The sequence below is a fragment of the Mercenaria mercenaria genome, chromosome 4 (assembly GCF_021730395.1).
Source record: "Mercenaria mercenaria strain notata chromosome 4, MADL_Memer_1, whole genome shotgun sequence".
Taxonomy (NCBI): domain Eukaryota; kingdom Metazoa; phylum Mollusca; class Bivalvia; order Venerida; family Veneridae; genus Mercenaria; species Mercenaria mercenaria.
This window is the reverse complement of record NC_069364.1, coordinates 33,754,426-33,768,199: the sequence shown is the minus strand read 5'-3', so window position 1 is coordinate 33,768,199 and position 13,774 is coordinate 33,754,426. Positions and strand designations below refer to the sequence as shown.

The 13,774-nt window shown below is 38.8% G+C and overlaps 1 protein-coding gene and 1 non-coding gene across 4 annotated transcripts in view; both read right to left on the bottom strand.

Moving 5' to 3' along the window:
• Window positions 1-13,774, bottom strand: part of LOC123551427 (tyrosine--tRNA ligase, cytoplasmic-like) — a 154,974-nt gene that overhangs the window by 69,960 nt on the left and 71,240 nt on the right. For all 3 annotated transcript variants that reach the window (XM_045340357.2, XM_045340358.2, XM_045340359.2), the window contains exon 6: window positions 3,473-3,553. In XM_045340357.2, coding sequence (XP_045196292.2) covers window positions 3,473-3,553 — 81 coding nt within the window. The remainder of the gene's footprint in view (window positions 1-3,472; window positions 3,554-13,774) is intronic.
• On the bottom strand, window positions 13,597-13,668 carry Trnas-cga (transfer RNA serine (anticodon CGA)). Its single transcript has one exon. It is a non-coding gene; the product is annotated as a tRNA-Ser (tRNA).

The window sequence follows — 13,774 nt, the reverse complement described above, 5'->3', positions numbered from 1 at the left end:
CCTGGTTCTTGCGCATGACACTCAGTCTCATGATGGTGAACAATTGTGCCAAGCTACATCAAAATCCTTCTATGCATGAAGAAGATATGCTCAAGACAAAGTCATTCTTGAATTTTTCATTCTTGTATCCTTTCACCTCTAAGTGTGACCTTGACCTTAGACCTAGGGACCTGGTTCTTGCGCATGACACTCTGTCTCATAATGGTGACCAATTGAACAATTGTGCCAAGCTACATCAAAATCCTTCAATGCATGAAGAAGATATGCTCCGGACAAAGTCATTCTTGAATTTGACCTTTGACCTCTAAGTGTGACCTTGACCTTAGACCTAGGGACCTGGTTCTTGTGCATGACACTCCATCTCATGATGGTGAACAATTGTGCCAAGTTTCATTAAAATCCCTCCATGCATGAGGAAGATATGCTCCGGACAAATTCTGTGGACGCCGCAAAAGGGGCGTTCCCATAATACGTCCCGTTTTTCAAACGGGCGTATAAAAAGAAACCAAATAAGCTTACTTCAAACACAGTTTCAATACTCCTTAAATAACACCTTGGACAGTAGGTTTGCTAGTATAGATTTAACAACATTTCTAACAGTATTTCAGATATTAAAGTAACGGCAGTCCATGTACATGTACCTGGATTCCAAACCAGTATACTATTATAATTTGTTCTATTCAAGTAAATGAAATTTTGCAAGCATGAATAAGAGGCTGATGATGGCTAATTTTAGAACAGTGAGATGAGTTTTATTTGTAGGGGGGAAAATTAGTGGATTTTGTTGTTTCCTCGATCAAAACTAGAGCTATCACTGCAGGTGATGAATGTACACCCCTCCCCCTACCCCCCAATACACTGTGACAGAGTACATTGCAATTTGACGCACACAAGATTGCATCATTACGTGGACTGTATGTATATAGTATAGTAACAAAAAACTAAGTCCCATAACTCTGCAGAATATTTTTCTGAAAGAACCTAACATGCACCATGCACAAGTAAGGTTGGTATTGATCACTTGTGTTAAGTTTCATTAAATTGTGTGCAATGGTTCCGGAGATTACGCACGCACAAGATTGCATATGCAGACTAGGTATACAGCATAGTAACAAACTAGAATGTGTCTGTAGGACACAGGGTGTGCCCCCCACTGGTACAATTGTCACAAATAAGGGGAAATCATTCAAATGTTTGCAGTCTTAATGGGGTATAGCCTCAAAAAAATATTAATTATGAAATGGATTCTTTATTCTATACCATATACTTTTTGAGCTATGAGCATCACAAACAAAAAATCCACTATTTTGGCTATTTCAAGGGCCATAACTATGTAATAAGAGCTAAGATTCTCAAGAAGAATGCCAAGTGTGCAAGGTCACATTATGATAAAGACTCAAGCAAGGTTTCATGAATTTACATTAAATACTTTTTGAGTGAGGCACATAAATAGGTGAAAATGTGCATTTTTTTACTATTTCAGGGGCCATAACTCTAAAATAGGGGATGGACCGTGATGAAAAATAGGAGGTCCGCAAGTTCATATCATGATAAAGATTCATGCAAGGTTTCATCAATTTATATCAAATACTTTTTGAGCTAGTCGTGTCACAAGGTGAAAATGTGCATTTTTGACTATTTCATAAGGCCATAACTCTAGAAATAGGGGGCGGACCCATAATGAAAAATAGGAGGTGCGCAAGTTCATATCATGATTAAGACTCATGCAAGGTTTCATGAATCTATGTCAAATACTTTTGGAGCTAGGCGTGTCGCAAGGTGAAAATGTGCATTTTTGACTATTTCAGGGGCCATAACTCTAAAACTAGGGGGCGGAGCCAGACAAAAAATAGGAGGTGCGCAAGTTCATACCATGATAAAGACTCATGCAAGGTTTCATCAATTTATATCAAATACTTTTTGAGCTAAGCGGGTCACAAGGTGAAAATGTGCATTTTTGACTATTTCAGGGGCCATAACTCTAGAAATATGGGGCGGACCCAGATGAAAAATACAAAAACAAAGTCCCATAACTCTGCAGAATATTTATCTTAAAGAACGTAACATGCACTATGCACAACAAGGTTTGGCACTGATCACTTGTGTGAAGTTTCATCAAATTGTGTGCAAGGGTTCAGGAGATTGCATAATTATGTTGCATATAGTGCACACAAGATTGCATTTGCAAACTGTATGTATATAGTATATTAACAAAAAAGTCCCATAACTGTGCAGATTTTTTTTCTGAAAGAACCTAACATGCACCATGCACAACTAGGGTTACTACTGATCACTTGTGTAAGTTTCATTAAATTGTGCACATGGGTTCAGGAGATAAGGCACGCACAAGATTGCATATGCAGTCTCTATATATATATATTGTACAGCAACGAAAAACAAAGTCCCGTAACTCTGCAATTTTTTTCTCTGAAAGAACCTAACATGTACAACGAACAACTACTGTTGTTACTGATCACTTGTGTGAAGTTTCATTAAATTGTGTCAAGGGGATGCAGAGAGTTGGTGCGCACAAGATTGTGTTTACGGGGCATATGGACAGACAGACAACCTGAAACCAGTACTGTAAAATCATTTAATTTTGAGGGCATGAAATTTCGTGGTTTTGGTCAAAACAGCAATTGCATGGGGATATGAATTCATGGATTTCAACTTTTGAACATAAAATGAATGGGAATTTTACTTGTTTGTTGGGATTAAATTTCATGGATTGACTCAACCACGAAATCCACAAAAATTAGTCCCCCACGAATATTAATGATTCCACAGTATACAGCCCCCGTTACAACTTCATGGTTTAGGGGACATAATAAGATGGTTTGAAGGCCCTAAGTTGCTCACCTGACTTTGACCTTTTAACATTAAATATATGCCATGGCAAACTGTATCATCACAATTTTTCTTAGTATGACAAACATTCATTCCAACATATGATAACTACTACCCAGACAAGATGGAGGCAGTCAAGCAGAACTATTTGAACAAACTTGAATAAGTCCAAGCAAGGATACTTCTGACCACTATGGCAAAAATCAAACAAGCAGTTCATAAGAAGAAAGTGTTTAAAGGTTTTTGTAATCTTAGATTTAATAAGCAGAACCATTTGAACAAATTTGAGAAAGGTCAATACAAAGATACATCTGACTAAATCAGGTGAACATGCATCAAAAGATTCCTGAGAAGAGAGTGTACAGAGTTTTCAATATCTGACTTTGGCTGACCTAAAGTACAAAAGTCAAATAGAACCATTTGAACAAATCTGATGTCTTGCTTTTCCTACTGAGCTACCAATGCCAGCAAATACTTTAGACAGCCACAAGCACAAGTTCAGATCAGATAATCAAATTTGTTATGATATTTGTGAACAAATTCTGAAAATTCTTTCCTTTCAAATAGGTGACAAAAGTTACCATGTGGATAGTTTTCTGTATATAATTATTCAGGAAAAACTTACTTTTTCGGCAAATGTGAAGATTTTTCTCTGGTCCACACCACCAAACTGTGCATCAACTTTCAGGTACTCTTCATCCAATGCCTGAAGTACAAACATTATCACTATCTTTCAAATATTCATTAAAACACCATCGTTCTGTCTTGTGAATTTCTTAAAGAGTATCTTTTTTGTCATTGCAATTTCCAACAAAAAAACAACAACAAACAAGAGGGCCATGACGGCCCTGTATCGCTAACCTGAGTACCATTGCTCAAATTGATATGATCAAGTTTTGACATAGAGCACATAGGCATACATATTAAATATCATCAGGATAAACATTTTCTTGTAACAGTCCCTTTTGACCTAGTCAGAGCCAATTTCCATAACAAGTTTGAGGGACCTAGGCTCAAATGCTGCATTTTTGTACTAACATGACTATTCCTTACCCTGGAAGACTTAAATAACATTTAAAACTAATCTCATTAGACACTGCTGAGATATATTCGTTTACATAAAATAAAGGAAGGTAATTTGTCATAAATTCAGTCAAAAGTTATCTACCCTGATTGTCCGAGTCCATCTGATGGCACAAATGACATTTCAAATCAGTATCTTCATTGGTTACTGAAATACACCCATTTTAATTTGAAACAAAGGGAGGTAATTTGACATAAAATCAGTCCATAGCTATCTACCCTGAGTGCCTCAGTCCAACTAAAGACAATAATGAAATTTCAAATGAGTTCTACAAATATTTACCAAGACAAAAGGGCCATGATGGCCCTATATCGCTCACCTGTTATCATTGCACTTGAGGACAAAAAGGTAAGAAAGTCCTCAGAAAAAGTATCTAAATCCAAAGGACAGGAACAACAAAGGGAAGAAATTTAACCAAAAAGAAGAAAAAAATTCTTACAAGGTATAGATATGTCAAAATACACATAAAAATTGGAGGTACCATCCATGTTGTACCACAGAAAAGTGGTCTCGGTTTTTCCCTATGGCCAATAATAAAAAAGTTACTAAAAATAAGCTATTCATAGTAACATAAAAGGGAAGTAATTAAACAAGAGGACCATGATGGTCCTGAATCGCTCACCTGTTCCCACATGACCCAGTTTTGAGTATGACGTCGTTTTTTCTATTATTTGACATAGTGACCTAGTTTTTGAGCTCATGTGACCCAGTTTTGAACTTGACCTAGATATTATCAAGGTAAAAATTCTGACCAATTTTCATGAAGATCTATTGAAAAATATGGTCTCAAGAGAGGTCACAAGGTTTTTCTATTATTTGACCTATTGACCTAGTTTTCGAAGGTACGTGACCCTGTTTTGAACTTTACCTAGATATCATCAAGGTGAACATTCTCACTAATTTTCATGAAGATCTCATGAAAAATATGGCCTCTAGAGAGGTCACAAGGTTTTTCTATTTTTATACCTACTGGCCTAGTTTTTGACCCAACGTGACCCAGTTTCGAAACTGACCTAGATATCATCAAGGTGAACATTCAGATCAATTTTCATGAAGATCCATTGAAAAATATGGCCTCTAGAGAGGTCAAAAGATTTTTCTAATTTTAGACCTACTGACCTAGTTTTTGACCGCAGTTGACCCAGTTTCAAACCTGACCTAGATATCATCAAGATGAACATTCAGACCAATTTTCATACAGATCCCATAAAAAGTATGGCCTCTAGAGAGGTCGCAAGGTTTTTTTGTTATTTGACCTACTGACCTAGTTTTTGATGGCACGTGACCCAGTTTCGAACTTGACCTAGATATCATCAAGGATGAACATTCTGACCAATTTTCATGAAGATCCATTCAAGGGTATGGCCTCTAGAGAGGTCACAAGGTTTTGCTATTATAAGACCTACTGACATAGTTTTTGATCGCAGTTGACCCAGTTTCAAACTTGACCTATATATCATCAAGATAAACATTCAGACCCACTTTCATACAGATCCCATGAAAAATATGGCCTCTAGAGAGGTCACAACATTTTTTCATTATTTGACCTATTGACCTACTTTTTGAAGGCACGTGACCCACTTTTGAACTTGACCTAGATATCATCAAGATGAACATTCTGACCAATTTTTATGGAGATCCATTCACAAGTATGGCCTCTAGAGAGGTCACAAGGTTTTTCTATTTTTAGACCTACTGACCTAGTTTTTGACCGCTCATGACCCTGTTTCGAACTTGATCTAGATATCATCAAGATGAACATTCAGACCAACTTTCATACAGATCCCTTGAAAAATATGGCCTCTAGAGAGGTCACAAGGTTTTCCTATTATTTGACCTACTGACCTAGTTTTTGATGGCACGTGACCCACTTTCGAATCTGACCTAGATATCATCAAGATGAACATTCTGACCAATTTTCATGAAGATCTCATGAAATATATGGCCTCTAGAGAGGTCATAAGGTTTTTCTATTTTTAGACCTACTGACCTAGTTTTTGACCGCACGTGACCCAGTTTCGAATTTGACCTAGATATCATCAAGGTGAACATTCTGACTAAGTTTTATGAAGATCCATTCACAAAGTATGGCCTCTAGAGAGGTCACAAGGTTTTTCTATTTTTAGACATACTGACCTAGTTTTTGACCGCACGTGACCCAGTTTCGAATCTGACCTAGATATCATCAAGGTGAACATTCAGACCAACTTTCATACAGATCCCATGAAAAATATGGCCTCTAGAGAGGTCACAAGGTTTTTCTATTATTTGACCTAGTGACCTAGTTTTTGAAGCCACGTGACCCAGTTTTGAACTTGACCTAGATATCATCAAGGTGAACATTCTGACCAATTTTCATGAAGATCTTGTGAAATATATGGCCTCTAGAGAGGTCACAAGGTTTTTCTATTTTTAGACCTACTGACCTAGTTTTTGACCGCTCATGACCCAGTTTCGAACTTGACCTAGATTTCATCAAGGGGAACATTCTGACCAATTTTCATAAAGATCCCATGAAAAATGTGACCTCTAGAGTGGTCACAAGCAAAAGTTTACGCACGCACGCACGGACAGACGGACAGACTGACGGACGGACGACAGACGCTGCGCGATCACAAAAGCTCACCTTGTCACTTTGTGACAGGTGAGCTAAAAAAAAATTGTAAGTGAACAAAAGAAGGATCCGCCAAATAAATATGTTGGCATAAATGAAATTTCAGATCAGTATCTTCGTTAGTTATGGAGATATACCCATTTTAATTTGAAATAAAGGGAGGCAATTTGACATAAAATCAGTTCATAGTTCATCTACCCTGATTGTCTCAGTCCAACTAATAACAATTATGAAATTTCAAATAAGTCCTATAAGTACTAACTGATATAAATCCATTTTGATTACAATCAGAGGAGGTAATCTGATATAAAATAACTCTGGAACCTACGATTGGATCTGATTTGTCATGGGATCCAAGATTTATTGTTGCTGAAGATATTTTGGAAGTTTGTATCAAATAAAACCATATATGAAGTCTCTATATGGCTGCAAAAGCCAAAATAGCCAATTTTGCACCTTTAAGGGGCCATAACTCTGGAACCCATGATGGAATCTGGCCAGCTGAAGAAAAGGAAGCAAGATCTTGTGGTGATACAAGTTGTGTGCAACTTTGGTTAAAATCAAATCATAAATGACGCTGCTATTGTGCAGACAAGGTCAAAAAAGCTACATAAGTGATCTAGCCTATTCATTTATTTTGTTGGGTTTAACGTCGCACCGACACAATTTTAGGTCATAGGCCAACTTTCCAGCTTTAATGGTGGAGGAAGACCCCAGGTGCCCCTCCGTGCACAATTTCATCACGAGCGGGCACCTGGGTAGAACCACCGACCTTCCGTAAGCCAGCTGGATGGCTTCCTCACGTGAAGAATTCTACGCCCCAAATGAGGTTTCGAACCCACATCGATGAGGGGCAAATGGTTTGAAGTCAACGACTCTAACCACTCGGCCACGGAGGCCCCCTAGCCTATTCAAGAAAGGAACTGAGATCTTATGGTGACACAAGCTTTGTGCAAGTTTGATTAAATTCAAATCATAAATGAAACTGCTATTGTGCAGACAAGGTCAAAATAGCTAATTCTGGCCCTTTCAGGGGCCATCACTCTGGAACCCATAAAGGAATCTCGCCAGTTCAAGAAGGGAACCAAGATCTTATGGTGATACAAGTTGTGTGCAAGTTTGGTTAAAATAAAATCATAAATGAAGCTGCTATTGTGCAGACAATGTCAAAATAGCTAATTCTGGCCTTTTCAGGGGCCATAACTCTGGAACCCATAAAGGAATCTGGCCAGTTCAAGAAAGGAACCAAGATCTTATGGTGATACAAGTTGTGTGCCAGTTTGGTAAAAATCAAATAATAAATGAAGCTGCTATTGTGCAGACAAGGTCAAAATAGCTAATTCTGGCCCTTTCAGGGGCCATAACTCTGGAACCCATAATGGCATCTGGCCAGTTCAAGAAAGGAACCGTGATCTTATGGTGATACAAGTTGTGTGCAAGTTTGGTTAAAATAAAATCATAAATGAAACCACTATCATGCAGACAAGAAATTGTTGACGGACGGACGCACCCACGCACGCACGGATGACGGACACAGGGTGATCACAAAAGCTCACCTTGTCAGTATGTGACCATGTGATCTTATGATGATACAAGTCGTGTGCTAGTCTGGTTAAAATCTAATCATAAATAAAGCTGCTATTGTGCAGACAAGGTCAAAATAGCTAATTTTGGCCCTTTCAGGGACCATAACTCTGGAACCCATTATGGGATCTGGCCAGTTCAAGAAAGGAACCAAGATCTTATGGTGACAAGTTTTGTGCAAGTTTGATTAAATTCAAATCATAAATATGCAGACAAGGTCAAAATAGCTAATTCTGGCCCTTTCAGGGGCCATCACTCTGGAACACATAATGGAATCTAGCCAGTTCAAGAAAGGAACCAAGATCTTATGGTGAAACAAGTTGTGTGCTAGTTTGGTTAAAATAAAATCATAAATGAAGCTGCTATTGTGCAGACAAGGTCAAAATAGCTAATTCTGGCCCTTTCAGGGGCCATCACTCTGGAACCCATAATAGAATCTGGCCAGTTCAAGAAAGGAACCAAGATCTTATGTTGATACAAGTTGTGTGCAAGTTTGGTAAAAATCAAATCATAAATAAAGCTGCTATTGTGCAGACAAGGTCAAAATAGCTAATTTTGGCCCTTTCAGGGGCAATAACTCTGGAACCCATAATGTGTGCAAGTTTGGTAAAAATCAAATCATAAATAAAGCTGCTATTGTGCAGACAAGGTCAAAATAGCTAATTTTGGCCCTTTCAGGGGCCAAAACTCTGGAACCCATAATGGGATCTGGCCAGTTCAAGAAAGGAACCAAGATCTTATGATGATACAAGTCATGTGCTAGTTTGGTTAAAATCAAATCATAAATAAAGCTGCTATTGTGCAGACAAGGTTAAAATAGCCAATTTTGGCTCTTTCAGGGGCTATAACTCTGGAACCCATAATGGGATCTGGCCAGTTCAAGAAAGGAACCAAGATCTTATGGTGATACAAGTTGTGTGCAAGTTTGGTTAAAATAAAATCATAAATGAAGCCACTATCGTGCAGACAAGAAATTGTTGACGGACGCACGGACGGACGGATGACAGACAAAGGGTGATCACAAAAGCTCACCTTGTCATTATCTGACAGGTGAGCTAAAAACAAAAGCCCTATATATCGCTCACCAGAGTTGATCTGGCCTACTGACCTAGTTTTTGACCCCACATGACCAAGAGTTGAATTTGACCTAAAGATCATCAAGACAAACATTCTGATTAAATTTCATTAAGATATGGTTACAACTGTGGCCTCTAGAGATTTCACAAGCTTTTCCTTTGATTTGACCAGGTGACCTAGTTTTTGACCCCACATGACCCAGATTCGAACCTGACCTACAGATTATCAGAACATACATTCGACTAATTCTCATGAGTTTTAAACTTAAATTGTGGTCTCTAAAGTGTTGAAAAGATTTTCCTTTGATCTGGCCTAGTGACCAAGTTTTTGACCCCACATGACCCAGATTCAAACATGACCTAGAAATCATCAAGCCAAACTTTCTGACTAAGTTTCATAAATATTGGGACATTACTGTGACCTCTAGAGTGTTCACAAGCTTTTCATTTGATTTGACCAGGTGACCTAATTTTTGATCAAACATGACCCTGTATCGAACTTGACCTAGAGATCATCAAGACTAACATTCTGACTAAGTTTCATAAAGATTGGGTCAAAAATGTGGTCTCTAGAGTGTTCACAAGCTATTCCTTTTGTTCTGACCTACTGACCTAGTTTCTGACCCCACATGACCCAGTTTCGAACTAGACCTAGAGATCATCAAGACTAACATTCTGACTAAGTTTCATAAAGATTGGGTCAAAAATGTGGTCTCTAGAGTGTTCACAAGCTATTCCTTTTGATCTGACCTACTGACCTGTTTTTGACCCCACATGACCCAGTTTCGAACTTGACCTAGAGATTATCAAGACTAACATTCTGACCAAGTTTCATAAAGATTGGGTCACAAATGTGGCCTTTAGAATGTTCACAAGGCAAATGTTGATGCACGACGGACGCCGACGGAGCCGGACAATGACCGGTCACAACAACTCACCTTGAGCACTTTGTGCTCTGGTGAGCTAACAAGAAGGCAGGGTTCCCACACTTTTACCTCTATGAAATTTAAGGACTTTTCCTGGACTTCTCAAGGACCATGTTGCGATTTTCAAGGACCTCTGTACGACATATAGGGTTGTACGTTCCCGTCAATTTTTCTAGATTCAGTGTAAAAATATAAGAACAAGAGGGCCATGATGGCCCGATATTGCTTTAAAAGTTTCTACTTAATAAATACAGGCTTTGCAAATTTTTTTTTTCTTTTCTTTCCTTACTGTCCTCAAGCTTTTGTTTCTCAAGGAAACTATGAATCATTTACTTGTCTAGCATGTTGTGAAGACTTAATCAACTCTTTCATAATAACTACCACCTTTGGTGCCAACTACATTATTTATATAATCTGTGATACACTTCTAGCAATTAAATTATTTTCAGTCAAGCTGATGTTTGGTCACTGAATTCTAGCGTGCCACTTAAATCACGATTTTCACAATTATTCTCGAAAAAAATCGGAATTCCACAGGGTATCTTAAAAATCAACACAAAAATGACCGAAAGCCTAGAATTACTGTTTAAAAATTCAAGCATAGCTACCTATATAGGCTCATCAACTACAAAAACATCGATATTTTCGAAAAAAGAAATTGAAATGACATCCACGTCCGCCATTTTGAATCATGAATTACTTCCCTTAGCAAAATGGGATAATTCCCGGTATTTTCCCGTACCTTTACCGTTCTATTGCCAAATTCCCGGTATTTTCATGGCCGGGAGTCAATTTTTGAAATTCGCGGACTTTTCCCGTTTTCCCGGATAGCGTGGGAACCCTGAGAAGATCATTGACCATCAAGCGCTCACCTGTGTAAAACGCTTCAAGTGTGTTTGTATAATGTAATGGTACAAGTACAGAGTTATATTTATATAAATATCAAGGCCCTAGCTGTTATGGATTCAGAGAAGATATTCAAAATATCTTTTATATTGGTTTATATTATATCAAGTCATACACATGGTCAATTTTGAAACTAGGGCAATAATTTGAACAATTATGGTAGAAAGTCAAACCCTGATATCACATGCCAAATATCAAGGCACTAGCTATTATCACTTCAGAGAAGAAGATTTTTAAAGTTTGATAGCTGAAAACGTATTTTTAATCATAGTGACATGTGTTCAATGAACCGGAACCATTTGAATAACTAGAAGATGCTTTTGTAAAAAGCGCATGTCTCCCCCGATGCATAGTCGTACAGGCAAGAAGTCAATAGGGGACAGGAGCTAAAGTCAAAAAGACATTGATGGTTGGCTGCAATAGGGATCATCCACTTGGCATGTCCAGTCATCCCACTAAGTTTCAACATTCTCGTCCTAGTGGTTCTCAAGTTATTGTTCAGGCTCCTGTGACCTTTACCTTTGACCAAGTGACCCCAAAATCAACAGAGGTCATCTACTCTGCATGTCCAATCATCCTATTAAGTTTAAACATTCTGGGTCAAGTGGTTCTCAAGTTATTGATTGGAAAGAGTTTTCTATGTTCAGCCCCCTGTGACCTTGACCTTTGATGGAGTGACCCAAAAAACAATACGGGCCATGCATCTACTCTGTAAGTCCTATCACCCTATGAAGTTTGAAGGTTCTAGGTCAAAGTGTTCTCAAGTTATTGACCAGAAATGGATTTCCATTTTATATCCGCTGTAACCTTGACCTTTAATAGACTGACCCAAAAATCAATAGAGGTCATCTACTCTGTATGTCCAATCACCATATTAAGTTTCAATATTCTGAGTCAAGTGGTTCTCCAGTTACTGTCCGGAAAAGATTTTACATGACCAGGCCTCTGTGACCTTGACCTTTAATAGAGTGACCCAAAAATCAATAGGGGTCATCTACTCTGCATGTTCAATCATCCTATGAAGTTTCAACATTCTGGGTCAAGTGGTTCTCAAGTTATTGATCGGAAATGGTTTTCCATGTTCAGGCCCCTATGACCTTGACCTTTAACACAGTGACCCCAAAATCAATAGGTGTCATCTTGTCTGCATGTCCAATCATCCTATGAAGTTTCAACATTCTGGGTCAAGTGGTTCTCAAGTTACTGACCAGAAACGGTTTTCCATGTTCAGGCCCCTGTGACCTTTAATAAAGTGACCCAAAAATCAATAGGGGTCATCTACTCTGCATGTTCAATCATCCTATGAAGTTTCAACATTCTGGGTCAAGTGGTTCTCAAGTTATTGATCGGAAATGGTTTTCCATGTTCAGGCCCCTATGACCTTGACCTTTAACAGAGTGACCCCAAAATCAATAGGGGTCATCTTGTCTGCATTTCCAATCATCCTATGAAGTTTCAACATTCTGGGTCAAGTGGTTCTCAAGTTACTGACCAGAAATGGTTTTCCCTGTTCAGGCCACTGTGACCTTGACCTTTAATAGAGTGATCCAAAAATCGATAGTGGTCATCTGCTCTGCATGACCAATCATCCTATGAAGTTTCAACATTCTAGGTTAAGTGGTTCTCAAGTTACTGACCGGAAACAGTTATCCATGTTCAAGCCCCTGTGACCTTGACCTTAAATAGAGTGACCCCAAAATCAATAGGGGCCATCTCCTTTGCATGACCAATCATCCTATGAAGTTATAACATTCTGGGTCAAGTGGTTCTTAAGATATTGATCGGAAATGGTTTTCAATGTTCAGGCCCCTGTGACCTTGACCTTTGACCGAGTGAACCAAAAATCAATAGGGGTCATTTACCCTGCATGACCAATCATCCTATGAAGTTTCAACATTCTGGGTCAAGTGGTTCTCAAGTTATTGATCGGAAATTGTTTTCAATGTTCAGGCCCCTGTGACCTTTGATGGAATGACCCCCAAAACAATAGGGGTCGTCTACTTCAGCAGCCCTACCATCCTATGAAGTCTGAAGGTTCTAGGTCAAATGGTTCTCCAGTTATTGATCTGAAATGAAGTGTGACATATGGACAGACAGACAGGGCAAAAACAATATGTCTCCCCCCCCCCCGGGGGGGGAGACATAATTTTGAAAGAGGGCCACCAAGAAATCCTTTTTGTAAAGTTTCATCAAAATCCATTCAGTGATTTTGGGGATGTCACTTAAAGAAATTGTCGATGCACCCACGCATGACGAACGACAGACACACAGCATGATAAGATTGCTGTTACTTTTCGTGTGTGTGTGTGTGTGTGTTCGGGTTTAACGTCTTTTTCAACAATTTTTCAGTCATATAAACGACGGTGTCTACTTGTAGCAGTGAGCACAATGCCCAACTTTATAGTGCTGCCTCACTGGAATATCACGCCGTAGACACGTGGCATGATACCCCACCCAGTCACATTATACTGACACCGGGCTGACCAGTCCTAGCACTATCCCCTTAATGCTGAGCGCCAAGCGAGGAAGCTGCTAGTACCATTTTTTACGTCTTTGGTATGACCCGGCCGGGGATCGAACCCATGACCTCCCGCACTCGAAGCGGACGCTCTACCACTAGGCTACCGAGGCGGTTGTTACGTTTCGTAAAAGATCAAGTGGTTTATTATTCTTTTAAACAAAATTAATTTCATATAAATTTAATAGTATTTTGATGAAAGAAATATAAACAAGAGGG